The sequence below is a fragment of the Megascapheus bottae genome, chromosome 23, assembly GCF_031878675.1.
Source record: "Megascapheus bottae isolate mThoBot1 chromosome 23, mThoBot2.hap1, whole genome shotgun sequence".
Classification (NCBI taxonomy): Eukaryota; Metazoa; Chordata; class Mammalia; order Rodentia; family Geomyidae; genus Megascapheus; species Megascapheus bottae.
In genome coordinates this window covers 14913659-14935214 of record NC_143531.1, presented here as the reverse complement: position 1 = coordinate 14935214, position 21556 = coordinate 14913659, and the positions used below count along the sequence as shown (strand labels likewise).

The following is a 21556-nucleotide window of genomic DNA, read 5'->3' as shown; positions in this document are numbered from 1 at the left end:
TGTCTGGCTCTTTTTGCTGGTATGTGGGAGATAATGAATCAGTTGGAGTTTCTCAATTTCGTCCACCCTGGTTGATTTCCAACTTTACTCCTCAGATCTCAGCCTCCTGACTATTTAGGATTACAGGGCATGAGATACCAGTGTCTGGCTCAACACTGATTCTCAAAGAGCAAGATTTTTACTACCATTTTCTAGGGCATTTTTTTTTTGCCAGTTCTGGGCTTGAGCTCAGGGCCTGAATGCTTTCTTTGGACTTTCTCAAGGCTAGAGCTCTACCACTTGAGCCTCAGCACCACTTCTGGCTTTTTTTTTCTGTGTTTGTGGTACCACTAGCACTTTACCACTAGGCCAAACTCCCAGCCCCCAATTATTTTTTTTCAAGTGTGCTGAATAGGAAGGCAGAATCCAGCTCCGTCTTGGAGAATGGATACGATTTGATGTGTGAGGCCAAATGTACTGCCTTGTGAGTCCCTAGAGGGTTTTCTTTTTTTTTAAATTTTTTCCGTATAATTTCTATTTTAATTGATAGAAGGGTTACATTACATTCACCAGATGGAAGGTGCATTACTTCACATACATTGATACCCTTTCTCATGTCTTGGTTCCCATTTCCCTCCCCCCCACCTCCACCCTCATCTTGTTTTCCCCCCTTCCCTATCTAATTTCAAATAACCAAATATGCATATATCCAATATATCAGGTAACAAAGTGAAATACTGTAACAATATGAGATAACCAAGGGACAGCAAAAATGATGAGAGATAACATAGTACATTAAGGACAACAATCACTCATATGGCTTTTGTTTCTATATCCTAGAGGTCCTTTCATTTAGCGTCATACTATATGGCCTGATGTATCTAGGTTTTGCTCTATTGCAAATCTCTGCTAGAAGAGTCCAAGGTTTCTACTGATTATGGCAAATGAGGGAAACCATTGAGCCTATGTTCCTTTGAGTCTGGCTTACTTCACTTAATATGATTTTTTCTAAGTCTTTCCATTTCCTTACAAATGGGGAGATGTCGTTCTTTCTGACAGCAGCATAGAATTCCATTGTGTATAAATACCACATCTTGTTGATCCACTCATCAACTGAGGGACATCTGGGTTGGTTCCATATCTTTGCTATGGTAAATAGTGCTGCAATGAACATGGTTGTGCTGGTGGATTTACTATGCCCTTGTTTCTGCACAATTGGGTAAATGCCAAGTAGTGGAATTGCTGGGTCATAGGGGAGTTCTATGTTTAGTCTTTTGAGGAACTGCCACACTGCTTTCCATAGTGGTTGAACAAGTTTGCACTCCCACCAACAGTGTAGTAGTGATCCCTCCTGGCCACATCCCCTCCAGCATCTGTTGTTATTAGATTTCTTGATCCTGGCCATTCTAACTGGAGTGAGGTGGAATCTTAGAGTTGTTTTGATTTGCATTTCTTTTATGACCAGAGATGTCGAGCATTTCTTCATGTGAGGGTTTTCATCCATAGTGAATTACCATGATAAAGAAAATGAATTCTTTTGTCCCAGTAATATGTTTTTCAAGATCACAATCTCATCAGTATATAAATACAGAATGTATTTGGGAGGATGGCAGCTAGAAAAGTAAACAGCAAATGCCAAAATTATTTCATTCTTCTGTAAACCTCCAGATGATCACATCTCAGCATTGATGCTATTCCTTCTTCTTCCCCACAGCTTAACTAACATCATTTAGTTGTACAAGAGGTTGTCACTTGTGTATATTCATATGCACATGCAATGTACTTTAATGGAACTCATCTTTCTCCTACTCCTAAAACTAATCCCAGCAAATTTCACTGATCTGTTTTCACATGTTGACATGGAATGTTTTGAGCATATTCATGCTTCCTTCATGTGCTTTGAGAAAACAATAACAAGACCAATGACCTAGTTTACATATTAAGCAAGCCCTGTTTTTTCTTTTTCCTGATAAGTTTCAGAAAGCAGTGAAAAGGTCGAATTATTTTTTGGTTTTGGTTGGTCCAATCTGTTAGCCTTAGTAATTCTATGACAATATGAAGCTAGACCTCGAGATTTTGTATTCTACTAATGACACTGAAATAGTAGTTATTGCTTTCCAAGTCTGTTTGATAGACAAAGGATCCTAAAGCATCAAGGTTATGAGGGATCTAGAGGACTTGATGGTAAATTGCAAGGAATTGAAAATACAAGTCAGCTTGGATGGGTTAGCCTATGCTTTGCTTGGTGAATCGTTTCACATCAATTTGCCCTCACTTTGGCCACTTCCTGTTAGGATGTGTGTGGCCCCAGCTCTTACTATGCTCTTACTACTGTTCCCTGTGTTTGGCCTTCACATTAATGGACAATAAAAGTTTCTTACTCTATGAAATCCTGGATATATTATTATCCCTTGGTGGTGTAATTCACATTGTCCACACCTTTGGAAAAAGAAAAACACGACTAAACTATCTTCATTGAAACTCTTAATTCCATTGTGTTGACTGCTCCTTGCTAGAATACTAACTGACAGAGATTCTGCCCTGGAGTTCTTTATCAGAAAAACCAAGAATAAATACACAGTGAGACATATATTCCTACTTTATTAAAGTGAACACTATAGTAAGTGGTATAATGTATTTGTAGTTGTACTTTTAAGTAGTATAAAAGTTATATTCTATAAAATATTAATAGATGTGTATCAAATTACATAATGGTAGCTCTTTAAGTTAATCATTGAATGCATCCCTCCCTTAAATTTCCCAATTCCTTCTTAATCTAATCTAGTAATATGTCCAAAGTAACAAGTTGATTTCATAATCTTATTTAAGTTAATTTACAACTATTAATTTGTTCAGAAAATACTTTTACCCCTCTCTGTGTTTCTTCTAAATCATAGCAACTGATTAAAACTCCCAGAAAATGACCTTCATTCCAACACAGAAATCCAGTTGTACATTTTTCACACAATATATAATTACAGCCTTTGAAAAAGCAAATTAAAATTAGTTTTATTAATAAGCCCCCTGCTAATTCCTAGATACTCATACAACTCAGTTTTTATTAAGGTTCATAGGCTCATATAAAGGTTCAAGATGTTCCCCAAATCTGTTTCTGTTTGTTTCTTTGAGATACATCCATGCCTCAGAGGAGGGAGGTAAAGGACCAGTACCCAGCACAGAACTCCTGCCACTCAGGGTCTCAGAACGTGAGGATAGTTCGAATGCTGAAATGTCAGAAAAGAGATATTAGTGATTTGTTTTTGGATATTTTTCTCAAACAAGAATCCTTCCTATCTATCACAGAAACTAGGAAAATTGTTACTGAAAAGCCGTCAAGGTCTGAGATGAGCTCCAATTTACTAATTTCCTTCGGCATGTCTCTAAGAAGGGCAACTGAGCTGAGTTTGGAAACATCACTGTGATTGTAATCAACTGACAAGAGGAAAGGGCTTTTCAAACTGATGCAAAACTCAAATAAGGCTAGGGAGCTAAGAACAGAAAGCTTAATTGTCTTGATGCCCAAGAAAAGGTAAACATGGGCAAAAAATAAATAAATGATAAAATAAAAATAAATAATAGAAACAAAACATGAAGCAAACAGATCAATAAAAAGAACATCAACAAACAGCTGTGGACACACAAACACAATAAAGAAATCATTACCTCTTCCCCGAATAGAGCAATTCAAATCCTTCATTGATTTTTTTAAAAGGTAGAACATGAGTTATCAACTGGTCCAGGTCAAATTTTTTTGCTAGAAAATCAGTCACTAATTTAGGTACATCATCTCTGCTTTTCCAACCTGTAAACAAGCAAACACACATCTTTTTTTTTTCTTTATACTTTACACTATTTCATTTTTATACACTGACTTTTCTCCTTTGCATTGTTTGTTTTCCTGTATTGGCTCACTCCCCACTCGATACACATGAGCTTTAGTTCTTCCATCTAAGAAACAAAGGCCAAAAATCCAGCCATCTCACATCTCTACATCTGTTGTAAAGAACAGAAGGAATCTACTCCAATTCATTTTTTTTCCTTCAAGATTTCACCAATTCTTTGGTTACAGTTCCTTCCATTCTCTGATAAGCCTGCTCCAATTAGGCACTTCCTTCAAGCACACTGATATAATATAGTACCTATCATTTTGACCCATTGGTCAACTGTGAGTCATGGACTGATATTCACTGCTCACTTGGTGTTAAGTCAACACATTACTGTCAACTAGAATACGGAGGTCTTGGGTAAAACCTTCACATCCCCCAGACTTGTAACATGTGCTCCAGAGCTTGATCCTCCAATCTTTACTCCTCTTTATCTATATCTACCCTAAGAGTAATTCCTTCCAATCTCATGGACTTTAATAAACTATAGTTAAAAACAATGAAGTGTGTGTATGTGTGTGTGTATGTGTGTTTGTGCTGGTTATGCCATACCACTTGAGTCATTCCAACTTTTGGTGGTTAATTGGATGTAAGAGTCTCACAGATTTTCCTGCTCATACTGGTTTTGAACTTGTAACCTCAGATCTCAGCCTTCTAGGTTGTTAGGATTATTGGTGTGAGCTAATGGCATTGCATTTAAAACACTTAGGGGTTTGTCTCCAGGCTACATCTCTATCTCTACAGACTCATATCTAAGCTGTGGTCTGATAGGCATTTATACTTTGCGAAGTCCTACTTAATCTTGATCTTTACTTCCTTTCCACTAGTTGTCAACTGGTTTCTCCTGCACTCTTTCATCTCAATAAGTGGCAATGACTCCATTATCCTGTTGCTCAAGCCCCAGATTTTGGGTTCTGTTCTTTCTTTCCCTTGCTGAATATATTTTTAAAAATCCTATAGATGTTCTCTGAAAAAAATATTTCTAGGATCTGGACACTTCTTGCCAGCATCCGAAGCCACTGTCATCTCTTTCCTGCATTAAAATGACATTTGAAGTGGTCTCTCTACTTGTTCCTTGGCTTCTTATGGGCCTTCCCCCCCCCCCCGCCCCCCAAGTAGCCTTACTTCCTTGAAAATCCAGGAGAGAGGACAATAGCTTCTGTACTGTCCTACTCCCTTTTAAGGCTGTCTTGCTAACTTCACTCTTCCTAACGGCCACGCTGTACTGACTGCGCCCTCTCCTGGAACAGCATCCCGAGATTTCTAAATAGCTCATTTCCTTGATGTCTTGCTTATCTTACTGGGAGACATCTCAAGATTTTATAAAATAGCATGCTGACTTCCCTCACCCCATCCTCTGGTACCGTTGGCTGTCTGCCCTCTGCTTTTCTCCTTTGTGCTTATCACCATGTGATGTGCTCTGCATTGCTTATTTATCATCTCTCTGCACTACAATGAGGACTTGTCACTTTCCAGAAAAGGAGGCTCTGTATTGTGCCATTTCCCTCTGCAATATTTCCACTGTCTGGAAATGTATTTTATACTTTCCTATGTGCTTGATAAATATTTGTTGAATTCACTAATCTTTACATCTACTATCTCAATTATCCATAATCTCTCCACCTCATACCTTTTGTTTATTTGTTTTGGCTTTGGATCCAGAATTTTTTGCTCACGTACCCATAAATGTAAAAAATTTGATATTTCTTACCCATTGCTGTGTATGGAGACTGCTACATTCCATTACAATTTCCTTCCATGTAACTTACCCCCAAGAGACACACTTCTGGTGTCTTTGCATTCATGCCCCAACGTTAGTTTCAGACAGTAATATGAAATTGTGCGCATTAAGACTGGAGTGGAAAAGAGTGGAATAGACAGCTGTCTTTTGGGTTCTTGTGGTTATAGTTCTACTTGAGCTCACTTTATACTCATCTTTGGAAGAAAGATCTTTAAGGAAGATGTGATAAGAACACAGACTTCTCTCCCTTGCCAGGCAGCCAAGGCAAGGCTACCACCCACCATCCACTGCCCCGATGTCCTGCCGCTCTCACCTCCAAAGACACAGCCCTTCCATGTGCGTCCGGTAAAGAGCAGCATCGGGTCGTAGGTGAGCATCTTGGCTGTGGGAGGTAAGCCTACCATCACGCTGGTCCCATAGTTCACGTGGCAAGAGGCAAGGGCATCAATCTGGGTTTCACATGAGAAGATGGACTCAGGAGAGGAACATAAGACGCATGCCTTACTGTTTTGTTTTTCTTTTCTTTTTGTTCTGTTGGTATGTCTTTGGGAGTGTAAAGGGAGGCACAGAAATGGAAGGAAAGAACCTGAACAAATATATCAGGGATAGTCACTGGAGATGATGTGGAAAATGAATTATACAACTTATGGGTGGAAATGAGGGAAAAACTGGGAAAAAGTGAGTGAAGCAGTGACATTGTCCAAAAAGAAATGTACTCTGCGACTGACTTATGTAACTGTGACTCCCCTGCACATCACCTTTATGATAACAAGTTTAAAAAAGAAAGAAAAAATAAGAACACTTTTTCCTGTTGTGCCCTATCTTCTGGACTCCAAAAACTGCAAACTATCACAGTTATAGCAGTTAGCTCAGTTTCCAAGTCATGAAATCAAGTTAGACCCACACACAAATCTTTAGTTTAATGGATTCACGATTCAATGTTAGTTGTTAATTAAACTGCTACATATTGTATGCCCATTAAGACACAAAATGACTCTTATAGTAATCAGATTTCCAGTGTACCATGAACTAAAATCAGAGGAAATCATCCTGGTCTTTTCATGGCAGTGTCATCACTTCAGATAAAGCTGAAGATGTCATTTGATGTAAATGAAATTGAAGTGATAGTGAATATGCCTTTCTTACATTTCATATAAAGATTAACTATTAAACTAAACATTAAACATTAATTTTCAATTAAACTTAACATTAACTAAGAGACAAAGAAGTCTCTTTTCTTGGTAATATCTTTGAGGCTCATTTTACACTTTGGGCTCATTCCTCCATTTGGCTATTTTTTTTATATTTTTTAAACACTTATTAGATTGTAACTGCAGTTAATGCTGTTTTTCAGAGGCCAATGCTCCCTAGAATATCATCTAGAAACCAGGCCCTAATAATATAGGTAACATTGGATACTGCCCTGTGAACATATGACCTGAAGAGCCATTTGTTACTACAGAGTGAATTCTAAGTGATATTAGGAACGGGATATGGAACAATGGTATGTAAAAGGCACCTGACTCCAAAACCAACCCACAAAACAAACAAAATGAAGAAAACCCTGAAGACAGAATTATTACTCGATCATGAGTAGCATTGATGTTGTCCCATTTTCTAGATCTTCTAACCTATTCCAGGACGAGGCTCTCCTGAGTTTCACAGATCTTGGCATTGCTAGCAGCCCTAGGAGAAGACTATTGAAGACTCACGCTCTAAGAGAATTTAGATAAAGAAAATCCAAGCTCAGATGAAACGAGTGCAAAGATAGGTAAGTGTGAAGATCATGGATTTGGGGAAATCACTTATAATATTTATAATAGCTCCTTGAGAGGAGGGATGAGCAAATACAGTTACTATACTCAATTTACATGACCTACAAAAAAAACCAACCTCCTCCACACACAAACAAGAAGAAACAATAGCTCTCCTATCCTCTACATCTCCCAATCTGTCCTAGACAGTTACCTTGTAGTGTTTGTTTGTGTTGTGGTGTTTGGAGAAGAATCACCTTTTGCAGAATTTCACTTATGGAAGAAAGTTTTATCTAGAAGGGTTTATCTACAGTTTTATCCAGAAGGGTTGTCGCCTTGTCCTCTAGTCACATGAAGGTGGCATGATGTGATACTTAAATTTGGTCAGGGACAACATCTCTGAAGATTCTGACTAGTTAAATGAAAAATGTGATTATTATGTTATTTTTAAGGCAAAATATCTGATAATCAGGTATTCTGTTGCTTGTGTGCTTGAATAAGAGCTATTTTTTTATATAGCTGATAATAAAGGTACAGAAAATAAGCTATGCCTTGAAAATATCTAACAGCTTGGGCATTTTGTGATTTGGGGATCTTAGCTCTTACCATAGTTTCAAGACGCCCAATAACCTCAAAAGTGTAGTCCACAGAGTTGCTGGTCATATCTGCCAGCACCTCGCTGATGGGCTTGGCTGAGTCCTCGGGACTGATGCACTCAGTAGCTCCCACCGCCAAGGCCTTCTCAAACTTGTCTTTGTTGAGATCAATGCCAATGATCCTGGAGGCACCGGCTGACTTACAGCCCATGATGACGGATAAGCCAACTCCTCCCAGACCAAACACAGCACAAGTGGACCCAGGAGTGACCTGTGGGGAGAAACGTTGGCCTACATATGAATGATGGAGCCAAAATACTTCCAGTATATGTGCTAGGTCACATGTGATAAAGCCACACCGAAGAACAGAAAAGGTGGAACGTTTGAGAAAAGGATTCCAAAACAAAAGCAGTATTTGCCAGATAACCTGAAAACCCATCCTGAATGGCCACATTTCGCCCAGAGTCTCCTTAACTATTATACAACCCCTCACCCTTCTGGCACGCTTCCACAAGAAAAGAGATCTCTATTGCCTCTCCTCCACAAAGCCATATGAAATCTGTTTTGTGTTTGCTCCGAATAACACTTTCTGACTAATCATGATTCTGAGTCTATTGAAAAGAAATAGATTATTTTTCCTCAAAAGAGTCTAACCTCCATGTTGCAGTTAGATGATTCTTGTATAGCTCTGGGAAAGAAATGTACTTAAATCAGTTCAGGGACTGCCAGTCTTTTTTCATTTGAATAGCACCTTTTGTAAGTAGCATGTAGCTGTTTTCTTTGACCAGTCTAAACCTTTTTGTTTCTGTTAAAATTTTGAACGTATTCGTATTTAATACCATTCATGAGTTTTGAGAATGTATGAATGCTTTTCTAAGTTATAGGCCAGCAGTTTCTGGAATGTATAATATCCCCCCACTCATGGGCTGAGATACTCATTCCCAGCACCTTATTCAGCAAGAGGGTCTTTACATGAGCTACAGTGATATCACGTCTATGGTTTGGACATAGTTTGGGTATGGTTTGCTCTGTCCCTTCTGAGTTCATGTCCTGAGAGGGATTAGAACTTCTGAGACGTGATAGGAAGTGGGTCAACTGGGGTTATCACCCAGAAGGATGTAGGGTGAATCCATTCTCTTAGGATCTTAGTTAACTTTCCCCAATAGTAGATGGAGATGAGGCCACTAATATACTTCTCCAATCTTGTCTTCCATACACTGCTTTTTTCCTTCTCATAGCTATGCTATGTGGTAGCCCAGTCAAGGATTCTCTCATCACAGGCCACTGGATCATGAATTTTCAACCTCTAAAACTACAAGTAAACTTCTTTAGAACTCTTCAGGTGCTTTGTGTTCTGTTATAGCAACATAAAACTAACGGCATCCAAATTCAATAGGTAGGAAGGAAGGAGGAAGGGAGGGAAGGAGGAGGTTAGAAAGGAGGAAGTGAGAGAGGGAGGGAGAAAAGAAGAAAGGGAGAGAGAAGGGAAGGGATGGAGGGAGGGAGGAATAAAGAAAAGGAGAAAGAAAGAGCGGAAGAAAGAAGGGAGGAAGGAAGAAAGAAAGGAAGGAAGAAAGGAGGGAGGGGGGAAGGAAGGAAGGAAGGAAGGAAGGAAGGAAGGAAGGAAGGAAGGAAGGAAGGAAGGAAGGAAGGAAGGAGTTAGTCTGCTCTCCCCTGATTCTTACCTTGCCAGTTTTCATAGCAGCCCCATACCCAGTGGAAAATCCACAACCAATTAAGCAGACTTTCTCAGGAGGAGCTGCATCATCAATCTTAACCACACAAATTTCATTCACCACGGTGTACTCAGTGAATGTACTGGTGTTCATGAAGTGATAGACGGTTTTGCCCTTGCATGTAAATCTGGTAGTCCCATCAGCCAGTACTCCATGGCCAGATATACTAGGTGAAGCATCAGATGCATGCAGTCATTATTCAGTTAAAAATTTAGCAGAAGAAACTCGAATGACATTAGAGAAACAATGACACTTACTCAGTCCTAACGCAAACATTGCTCTGTGGGTTGCGGCAGGCAGAGCACTCTTGACACTGCGGCAAAAAGAGTGGGATGACTTTATCACCTAAAGGGAAAAACATTATGATACAAGGTACCATCTGTGAGCAATATGGGATAAATGAACACAAGTTGAACTCATCACTGCACATGAAAAACTCATTTGAAAGATTCTAAGGTTGTATAAGGGTTGCTAGCTAATGACTGAGATTTTGCCACATTAATTACACTTGGTACAGTTGCTTATTGCATTTTTTGATTTGGCTTAAGGCCAGTACTCATGGCCAGTACTATTATATTATTATTATTTCTTTTTGCCAGTCCTGGGGCTTGAACTCAGGGCCAGAGCACTGTTCTTGGGCTTTCTCAAGGCTAGCACTCTACTACTTGAGCACAGAGCCACTTCTGGCTTTTTCTATGTATGTGGTACCAATGAATCGAACCCAGGTCTTTGTGCATGCTAGGCAAGCACTCTACCACTAGGCTAAACTTCTGGTCCTGGTACTATTATTTTTTAAAATGGAATAATGAACACCTACATATTTACTTGGGATTTGTCATGTGCAGACCTGGTTTTACTGTAGTCACGCCTTCTCCAATACTCTCTACAACTCCAGTTGCTTCATGTCCAACAATCACTGGGAATTTAACTGCCATTGCTTTCTTTATCGCGTGGTCATCTGTGCGACAGATTCCTGTGGCCAAAATCTGAGCTCAAAAAACAAAACAAAAACAAACAAGCAAAAAAAAAAACCCAAGAACATTGTGAACCAACCAGTAAATTAGTCATTTAGTAATTGGGAAAATATTCAGTTTGGTCTTGAAGAGATTATCTTTGTTTTGTCTACATCATTTTCTAATGAAATAAGACTTTGATGAGACTCTGAACCAAAAACCAACCATCAGATGAGTTCTTTCTCTTCCAAGGAATTATGATATTTAAAACATGGCTGCCCAGCTGTACTTGGAATCTTGGTGCTTTTCTGCGGGGAACTAAGGATCTCGTGAGGGAATTGGGATACAGATGTTATCTTGGCACTGACACAGATTTTTTTTTTTGTAGTCAGGACCTTGAAGGACTGTCATAACAAGGGGTGGAGGAAATGTGACCAAGATGGCAAAGAAGGAGCTATATCTCAGTGTGATCAAAGGAGAGGATCAAGAGAAGACTGGCAGCAAAGCAGCTGGTCCCCACAAAATGGTCAGTCTCTGTCCACTGGAATGGAAGGAAAATGCACTAAAAATTGTCAGGCCATTTCTCAGACAGGAATAACCCCCTTATTCCTGAGAAAAGTAACTTCAAGGAGGGTGCCAGTGGCTCATGCTCGAAATCCTCGCTACTCAGGAGGCTAAGATCTGAGGATCACGGTTTAAAGCCAGCCCAGGCTGAAGAGTCCTTAAGAGACTCTTTTCTCCAGATGACCACTCAAAAAAAAACCAAACAAAAACCAAACAAAACAAAAAAACAGAAGTGGTGCTGTGGCTTAAGTGGTAGAATGCTAGCCCTGAGCATAAAGAAGCTCAGCGATGGCACCTGGGCCATCTAAGTCTAAGTCCCGAGTCTAAGTCCCATAACCAACCAACAAAAAGAAAGAAAGGAAATCTTGATATAATCTGACTTAAGAAAGATTATGAAAGAAGTCATTCACCATTTTTCCTTAAGAAAGATTTTGAAAGAAGTCATTCACCATTTTTCATCAGGTGAAAGGCCTTTTTATTACCTTAATGCGCACTTCTTTGGCCTTGGGTGGAGCAACTTCTATTTCCTCAATGGAGAAGGGAGTATTTGGTTCCCATAGTATAGCAGCTTTACACTTAATAACCTGAGAAATTGGTAAGTATTATCGTGGGCCCCAATTGCCCTTGTAAATATACACACTAGAAATGACATAAATGCAAACATGGGATACTATATAATATTGTATATTTTCTGGAATGATTTTCACCCAACACTCAAGTCTCATGCCTTCCACATTATCTGATGTTGGAAATGTTATCCAGAAGGACAAAATATTTGGTCTAGGATCACACAGCACATGGCATTTAAGCTTTATTAGATGTGAGCTATTCAGTCACCTACTGCATTAGAAAACCTGGCATTCATATAATATTCCAGTAAGCTAGTTTCTTTTTTTATACTCTGTCAAAAGCAGAAGGTGAACTAAACCACCACTGTTTATTCACAAAGGATAAATCTGGCAGACAGAAAATGCTGCTTATGTGCTTGCGTGATCAAAAGCATGTAATCCTTTGATCCATGTAAGTATGCAGCAATGTGAAGAAGCTAGAGCATTGTCCAGGCAAAGGATGGAGAAAAATGACCATTATGAACTATACTGGCTGAGACTAGGTTTCCTGAAGATGTGAATCTGTGGGTAACCTACCACCCCCACCCCATTTTTTGGAACCTAGCACAGTTTTTAAACTTTTTTCATTTATTTTTTTTTCTTTTTCTTCTTTTTTTCCTTTTTTGTTTTTTATTGTAATTAGTAAAAGGGTTACATGATATTTGCCAGATAGAAGGTGCATTAATTCACATACATTGATACCCTTTCACATGTCTTGGTATCCATTTCCCTCCCCCCCACCCCCCTCCCGTCTTGGTTTTCCCCCCTTCCCTATCAAATTTCAAATATCCAAATACCAATAAATTCAATATATGAGATAACAAAGTGAGATACTATACCAATATGAGATAACCAAGGGATAGCAAAGGAGATGAGAGACAACATAGTAGATTAAGGACAACAATTATTCATTATATGGCTTTTGTTTCAATATCCTGGAGGTCCTTTCAATTAGCTTCACATTATATGGCCTTAGGTATCAAGATTTTGCTCTATTGCAGATCTCTGCTAGTAGAGCCCAAGGTTTCTACTGATTATGACGAATGAGGGAAACCATTGAGCCTAAGTTCCTTTGAGTCTGGCTTACTTCACTTAATATGATTTTTTTCTAAGTCTTTCCATCTCCTAACAAATGGGGCGATGTCGTTCTTTCTGACAGCAGCATAGAATTCCATTGTGTACAAATACCACAACTTGTTGATCCACTCATCAACTGAGGGACATCTGGGTTGGTTCCATATCTTTGCTATGGTGAATAGTGCTGCAATGAACTTCATTTATTTTTATTGTAATTAATAGAAAGGTTACATTATATTCACCAGATAGAAGGTGCATTACTTCACAAACATTGATACCCTTTCTCATGTTTTGGTCCCCATTTTCCTCCCCCACCCCCACCCTTCATCTTGTTCCCCCCCTTCCCTATCTGATTTCAAATAACCAAATACGCATATATAATATATCAGATAACCAGGTAAAATACTGTAACAATATGAGATAACCAAGGGACAGCAAAAGAGATGAGAGATACTATTAAGGACAACAATCATTCATTATATGGGTTTTGTTTCTATTTCCTAGAGGTCCTTTCATTTAGCCTCATCCTATATGGCCTTATGTATCTAGGTTTTGCCCTACTGTAATGCTCTGCTAGGAGAGTTCTAGATGTGTATTAACTATTACAAATGAGGGAAACCATTGAGCCTATGTTCCTTTGAGTCTGGCTTACTTCACTTAATATGATTTTTTTCCAAGTCCTTCCATTTCCTTATAAATATAGCGATGTCATTCTTTCTTTTTTTCCATTATTTTTTATTGTAATTAATAGAAGGGTTACATTGCATTCGCCAGATGGAAGGTGCATTACTTCACATACATTGATACCTTTTCTCATGTCTTGGTCCCCATTTCCCTCCCCCACACCCCCACCCTTATATTGTTTTCCCCCCTTCCCTATCCAATTTCAAATAACCAAATACGCATATATCCAATATATCAGATAACAAAGTGAAATACTGTAACAATAAGAGATAACCAAGGGACAGCAAAAGAGATGAGAGATAACATAGTACATTAAGGACAACAATCACTCATTATATGGCTTTTGTTTCTATATCCTAGAGGTCCTTTCATTTAGTGTCATACGGCATGGCCTTATGTATCTAGGTTTTGCTCTATTGCAAATCTCTGCTAGGAGAGTCCAAGGTTTCTACTGATTATGGCAAATGAGGGAAACCACTGAGCCTAATTTCATTTGAGTTTGGCTTACTTCACTTAATATGATTTTTTCTAAGTCTTTCCATTTCCTTACAAATGGGGAGATGTCGTTCTTTCTGACAGCAGCATAGAATTCCATTGTGTATAAATACCACATCTTGTTGATCCACTCATCAACTGAGGGACATCTGGGTTGGTTCCATATCTTTGCTATGGTAAATAGTGCTGCAATGAACATGGTTGTGCTAGTGGATTTAGTATGCCCTTGTTTTGGACGGTTGGGTAAATGCCAAGTAGTGGAATTGCTGGGTCATAGGGGAGCTCTATGTTTATTCTTTTGAGAAACTGCCATACTGCTTTCCATAGTGGTTGAATGAGTTTGCACTCCTACCAGCAGTGTAGTAGTGATCCCTCCTGGCCACATCCCCTCCAGCATCTGTTGTTATTAGATTTCTTGATCCTGGCCATTCTAACTGGAGTGAGGTGGAATCTTAGAGTTGTTTTGATTTGCATTTCTTTTATGACCAGAGATGTTGAGTATTTCTTCATGTGTCTATAGGCCATTCTTATTTCTTCTTCAGAGAAGACTCTCTTTAAGTCTTTGGCCCATCTTTTAATGGGATGGTTGTTACTTTCAAGATTAGTTTTGGAGTGATTCAATTTTTTGAGCTGTTGATATATTTTAGATATGAGGCCTTCGTCCATTGTATGGTTAGTGAAGATTTCTCCCATTCTGTAGGCTTCCTAATTAATTTACTAGCTATTAGAATTCATAGCCAGTGCAATAAGGCAAGAAGCAAGCATAAAGGGGATCCAAATAGGGAATGAGGAAGTGAAACTGTCCCTCTTTGCAGATGACATGATTCTGTATTTAAAGAACCCTATAGACTCCACTCCCAAGCTCCTTGAGCTGATTCAAAACTTTGGAAAGGTAGCAGGCTATAAAATTAACCCTCAAAAATCAACTGCCTTCCTCTATGCCAACAGTGAGAGGAACGAGACAATAATCAGGAAAGCAACTCCTTTTGCAATAGCCTCAAAGAGAATAAACTACCTAGGAATTAACTTAACTAAGAATGTAAAGGACCTTTTTGATGAAAATTTTAAAACCCTGAAAAAGGAAATTAAAGCAGAACTGAGAAAATGGAAAAACCTCCTATGCTCCTGGATTGGAAGAATCAACATCATGAAAATGACAATCTTGCCAAGGGCTATCTACAAATTCAACGTAGTACCCATCAATACCCCAATGTCATTCTTTAAAGAAATAGAAGAGGCAATCCAAAATGCATATGGAATAATAAAAGACCCTGTATAGCAAAAACACTTCTTAGCAGAAAGAACAGCACAGGAGGAATTTCAATACCAAACTTTAGACTCTATTACAGAGCTATAATAATCAAAACAGCTTGGTACTGGCACAAGAACAGGCCTGAAGACCAATGGAATAGAACTGAGGACCCAGATACTAAACCACAGACTTATGCCCACCTAATCTTTCACAAGGGAGCCAAAAAATAGAATGGAAGAAAGACAGCCTCTTCAACAAGTGGTGCTGGCAGAACTGGTTAAGCACCTGCAGAAAACTAAAGTTGGGTCCTTCTTTGTCACCCTGCACTAGAATGAACTCCAAATGGATCAAAGACCTCGAGGTAAAAGCTGACACACTGAAAACTTTACAAGAAGGAATAGGAGATACACTAGGCCTCCTTGGCACAGGTCGAAACTTTCTTAATAAGGACCAAGAAACACAACAAATCAGAGAAAGGCTGGATAAGTGGGACTGCATTAAACGATGTCATTCTTTCTGAGAGCAGCATAGAATTCCATTGTGTATAAATACCACATCTTGTTGATCCACTCATCAACTGAGGGGCATCTGGGTTGGTTCCATGCCTTTCTAGCACAGTTTTTATATTAGGCAAGTTAAAGCTTCTCATACTGAGGAATACTCTGTGACTAGCTTTCAGTCCTTTAGGTGTTTTTTGGTATTGTTGTTACTATAAAGATGATGTACATAGGGTTACAGTTACGTATGTCAGGAAAAGAGTACATTTCCTTTGGGACAATGTCACCCCTTTTGTTGTTCTCTCCCAGTTTTTCCCTCCCATTCCCACCCACAAGCTGTATAGTTCATTTCCAACATAATGAAAAAAAAGAAAAGGTTATTTCTAAAGTTAAAATCAATCCTGACAATTTATTTTTGGTCCTGGATCTTGGATTCTGTGCCTGGGCTCTGTTCCCAAGCTCTTTAGCTCAAACTACCACCCTACCCCTAGAGCCACAGCACCACTTCCCCTTTTTCTGGTGGTTAATTGGTGATAAGAGTCTCTTGGTCTTTAGTGCCCAGGCTGGCTTTGAACAGTGATCCTCAGATCTCAGCCTCCTGAGTAGCTAGGATTACAGGCATGAGCCACTGTGCCTGGCTAATTCTGACAATTTTTTAACCAGAGTTAAACCTAGTCTAGCTACAATATAGATTTGTATTTATTTTAATGGAAATTTAAAACTTACATTTTAATTTAAAAATGCATCCTAAGACACCTTAAAAGCATACTGGTTGCCTGCCTGCCTGCCTGCCTTCTGGAATTAACATTGCTAAGTGTTAAGGGGAAAACTCTTCTTTTCCATTCGACCCCCGAACCTACTGAAAAATGAATACAGTGCATGCTTCTGAGGCTATGGAGAAACATTTTTTGAAAAAATATATATACTTTTAGAAACATTCTGCTCATCAGAGCAAATGCTCAACTCTCCTGAAAGAACATTATGAATAACACCAGCATGAACCACCATTCGCTATCACTTGCTAGGGTTACAGAAAAATCTTCCATGCATAGTTTTCAGTTTAACTTGGCCTCTATCAAAACTTGCTGAAACAATTGACTCAATGTTTTCTCCCCCGTGCATTGCCTGCGTTTCATTTCTTAAGAAACAGCCTCAAATATGTCATTACTTGACTAGATTCAAAGTTCTAAAAAAACCAACTCCACCTTGCTAGAGCGTAATAATAATAATAATAATCACATTCTGCTTACTTTCCCGGCCGTGCTCATTCTGGTTTTATCTTGACTCTGAACTTCAGTAAAGAGGCACTTTTCTGAAAAGTTATCACTTCTCTGTGGATAACAGTATCTTCTGCTTCCCAATAAATAGTCCGTACCTAAGCTCTGCCTCCAGCCACCTGATTCATAGCCTTCCCCAGAAGCCCTGCCCCTTTGCAAAGGAGTTATGCGGAGAGTTCTAGTAGTCATGAGGATCAATCCAAGACATCTGGCAGACACAGCACAGCCAAATCTATTGAAAGGGAAGAAAGCATTCTCAGCCATCTTATTTTGGAGTCAAGTCTTTTAATAATATATAGAGTATTTTAAAAAGTCTTTTGTGGTCTCCTTAAGTGCACTGTAAGACGTAGCTCATTTTAGACACGCATGTGTACAATTGTAATTGAGACAGTACTTTATTCTTCAAAGACTTGATGTAGTTTGTAGGAAAATGTACAATTAAATATCAAGAAAAACAGAGCCAATGAGATATAAAAAGATTTGGAATAGAAGGTCAAAGTTGAGGGTAAAAAACAGGTTGAGTATATACAGGATATAGAAATGAATTACTGTGGTTTCTATGTCAGAGCTAGAAAGTTAAGGAAAACTTGCTTGTGTGCCTAGAGAAATTACCATCTGACCCCAAATTATATGATCCATAGAACAATGGCATATTATGAACATTGGTTGTGCAGATTGCACACACACACACACACACACACACAGAGGCACCCTGAGTAGGTGCTTAAAAGGAGTTAGGATGCATCCATTTACATGTAAATACCTGAATTCTAGAGGGATTTCAGTTATTTGGCAAGTTCTTAAAGGCTCCTCTGAATCAGCTGTCCAGAGATTTCAAGCCACTGACTCCTCATGTGGGACGTCACAACCCTAGGATCTCTTGAGTCTATTATTTCTTTTGATAGGTGATGATCCAAGCAAGATCTTTTAGTTTTAGCCAGCCCTGGGACTTGAACTCAGAGCCTGGATGCTGTCCTTGAGCTTCTTTTGCTCAAGGTTAGCACTCTACCACTTGAGTCACAGCCTTACTCTGGCTTTTTCTGTTTGTGTGGTACTGAGGAATTGAACTCAGGGCTTCATGCCTGCTAGGTAAGTACTCTACCACTAAGCCACATTCCCAGCCTCCTAGCTAGGTCTTACTTTGGGCAGCAGTAGGTAGTCACATGAGCACACTGTCACCTCCAGTGAAGGAAATGTTACCCCTGGGGAGTGATCTAGTGAAATCATTGGACCCAGCTCAGACCGGGAAATCCAGTCTTATCACCCCGCAGAGTAAGATTTAGGAAAGTTTACCACTTAGTCATTATATACGAACAAAATATTCCTTGAAATAAATGTAGTAAGTGCTATAGATCTGATTGAAAATACATTTACACTAAATTCAGAATTCTTCTTTATAATTAAGAATTTTGATACGGTAGTCAAATGAAAGGTGCCAGTTAGCAGCATTGCTAATTGAGCAAGTTGGTACATAAATGCCTTGTCTTAGCATTAGGTGTTAAAGACCCAGTACTATTTTCGGGCTTTGTCACAGAATTAGACATGTATAGACAAGGACAAACATTCATAGTCTCAGCCTTCAAATCAAATAAACCAAAGTTCATGAGCAACAACAACTTTGTTTGCTTGTGAACTGAGGTGAAAAACCACCAGAGTGGCCAGATGCCAGAGCATCCAAATTTTCCAAAATCAGTATATCTCAATCAATCTTTTGTATGGAGTTTTTGCAAGACTTTGTTTTAGTATAACAGGATTAAGGTGAGAGATATGGAAAAGAGAGAGAGGCCTTTACAGCTTCCCATGCAGGACTGTAGGAGTTAACGTCTTTATAGTTAGAATCCATGTTTTAGAAAACTGATTAGATGATAATGTGTGAAAAGCTGAAACTTGGAAAGTAGCCAAGGAAAAACGAAGCTAAAGCAAGGTGTGGTATCTCGAAACAGTGATCCCAGTTACTTGAGGGGCAGAGATCCAACAATAGGCATTCAAGGTCAGCCCAGGCAAAAAGAAGTTGGAAGACTCCATTTCAACCAATGGCTGCTTTTGCAGATATGGGGAAAGGTCAATGGCTAGAAACAGTGATATGTGCCTGTTATCTCTAGCAAATAGGAGAATCACAGCCCAGACCAGCTGGGCATAAAGTAAGATTATACCTTTAACATAATCAATGCAGAATGGTGCTGGAGATAGTAGAGTTCTCTTTGCTAGTTCTACTCCAATAGCAGAGTTCATCTCTAGCTAGGGAAAAAGCTTCACAGTTCAATCCCCAGTACCATCAGGAAAAAAAGAAAAGAGTGGGACGGGAGCGTGGCCTAGTGAGAGAGTGCCTACCTAGCATGTAGGAAGCCCAGGGTTTGATTCCTTGATACCACATATACAGGAAAAGCCCAAAGTGGTGCTGTGGCTCAAGTGGTAGAGTGCTAGCCTTGAGAAAGCCCAAAGACGGTGCCTAGGCCCTGACTTCATGCCCACACCTCCGCAAAAGAGTTAAAACAGTTATGATCTAGAAAGGGATGGTGGAATGACTTAAATGGCAGAATGCCTACCTAGTAAATAGCAGGCTGTGTTCAAAGTTGCCCAAAATATATGATAGTAACTAAAGCAAAAAGGATTGAAAGCATGCCTATGAAGAAACAATGAGGTTCTGAGTCCAAAACCTAATAATGCCATATTTTTTACAAGATGATTGGGAGGGGGTGGAGAGAGGGAAATAGGGTCAAAAGCCTGAGAAGGAGTATTAATGTATGAGATGTAATGTACCTACTACGTGGTGAATGTAACTGTAACCCCTCTATACATTATTGCAACAATAAAAAAGATAACAAAGAAAAAGAAAACAGCTATGATCATTTTGGCTATTATAGCATGTATATCCTAAATTTAAGTGCCCTTAATGGCAATGGAACACAATTTACTGCTGAATGATTCTTCGTAGCAGATAGAATTAGGCAGTTTTAGTCACTAAATGTCACATAGCTACTAGTCACCTAGAATCACAATGAACACCGCAGAATTTGTTCTGCCTGAACCAAAGCCTGGAGAGGGAGATTTTATTCTGGCCTTTGTTCTTAAAATGGTCTTCTTTCCAACCCTGGAAACTTGAGTGGAAAGCTGTACCTCCACATGCAAGCTGAAACGCATCCTTTGCTTTCTTCAGCTGTGCCAAACCATGCAGGGGCTGGGTCAGGGCAAGGCAGGACAAAGGAGGGTCTTCAGTGCTAATCCTTTTCCAGGCACGCCAGGCCAAGTTTTAGGGGTTGTCATGTGAGATGGCGCTTTCAGCAAATCTCCTTTTGCCTACAAAGCTTACAGAAGCAGAGTTCTCAGAACAAGGGAAGAGTTCACATGTAGCTCTCCTTAGCACTTCCTCTCACCCAGCTTTCACAACTGTGCTGGTAGGATAAACATTGCAATTTGAGGAGGTTGAGAAATGTGAAAAGCAAAAGAAACCAAAATTGATTTATCTGCATACATATTCCTTACAAAACAAACAAAGCAAAAACAGAAAAAAAAATCCATTTTTTTTTCTTTGTCTGGATGAGGACATGCTGCTTATGACTTCAAGACACCAAGACCTGATAGTTACTCTGTGATGGGACTGAACCTGGAAAGTTCCCCATTCAGAGAATAGAGAGCTATTGAACAGCAGCTGGGAGGGTGTGTGTGTGAGAGGGTGTGTGTGTGTGCTTGCGCATGTGCGTGTGCACTGGCAGGCAGGGGACACAGGCTCTGAGGGCTGACATGGCTCTAGAAGGAACTCTTCCTGTCTTTCCTGTCGGGTCGAGAAGAGGTCTGTTCTTGATATGGATTTCCAGAGTTCTTCTCCAGGCTCATCCCAGTGGAAAACTGGAGTAGGATTCCAGATGTGGCTGTCGACCTTGCTGCATTGCTGATGCCACACCACCTTCCCAGGGGACTCTGGAAATGCTTGTTCCCAGCAGGGAGGTGGGAGGGGCAGGGAGGGGAGTAATACCCATCACCTCCTCTCCTGTCTCCCCACCACGCTTCTGCCTTCATCTGTTTTACCTGGACAAAGTTCTGCTTTCAGAGAAGCTCTTCTGAGTTTATCTAGAGAAGAAAATATGACAGATTGTGTTTCCTGAAGCATGGACATAGAAATAAAACTCAAGATTACTTTGATTTGTATGTAAGAAAGGGATTTATGTCCTTTTCAGACTGCAGAAGTGAACCTGGAGCCTGTCCATTCTAGATAGCATTCTACCGCTGAGCTCTAATCCCCAGCCCTGAGAAGAGGTTTTTGCTCTGTAGGCCAGCTGGCCTTCAACTCTTGACCTCCTGATCCTGCCTCCCAAGTGCTGGGATTATGGCTGTACAGCACCGTTCCCGGCTCAAAAACTTTCAATCTAACTTAGGAAAGCGCCTTGTTTTAAATGGCAGAACCATTTAGAAAGTGGCAAATAGCCATTTAGACCATACTCTTGAACTATTAGGGAGGCAA

At 39.6% G+C, this 21556-nt stretch overlaps 2 protein-coding genes across 4 annotated transcripts in view; one reads left to right on the top strand and one right to left on the bottom strand.

The window, feature by feature from the left end:
- Positions 1-2971: 2971 nt before the first annotated feature.
- Positions 2972-17207, bottom strand: Adh7 (alcohol dehydrogenase 7 (class IV), mu or sigma polypeptide). 2 transcript variants are annotated; one of them, XM_090356776.1, is made up of 9 exons: positions 17071-17207; positions 11690-11791; positions 10538-10676; positions 9948-10035; positions 9640-9856; positions 7965-8225; positions 5918-6053; positions 3643-3781; positions 2972-3203 (listed from the first exon to the last, which is right to left on the bottom strand). In XM_090356776.1, the coding sequence occupies exons 1-9, from the start codon at positions 17086-17088 to the stop codon at positions 3179-3181; spliced, it is 1125 nt and encodes a 374-aa protein (XP_090212902.1). In that variant the 5' UTR covers positions 17089-17207; the 3' UTR covers positions 2972-3178. The 2 variants fall into 2 exon arrangements, with proteins under 2 accessions (XP_090212902.1, XP_090212900.1); XM_090356774.1 differs by lacking the exon at positions 17071-17207 and having other exon boundaries at positions 10538-10663; positions 11690-11768.
- The window catches only part of C23H4orf17 (chromosome 23 C4orf17 homolog), a 33052-nt gene continuing 18773 nt past the window's right edge, over positions 7278-21556 (top strand). For both annotated transcript variants that reach the window (XM_090356772.1, XM_090356771.1), the window contains exons 1-2: positions 7278-7375; positions 11032-11169. The gene's annotated coding sequence lies outside the window, so the exon portion shown is untranslated. The remainder of the gene's footprint in view (positions 7376-11031; positions 11170-21556) is intronic.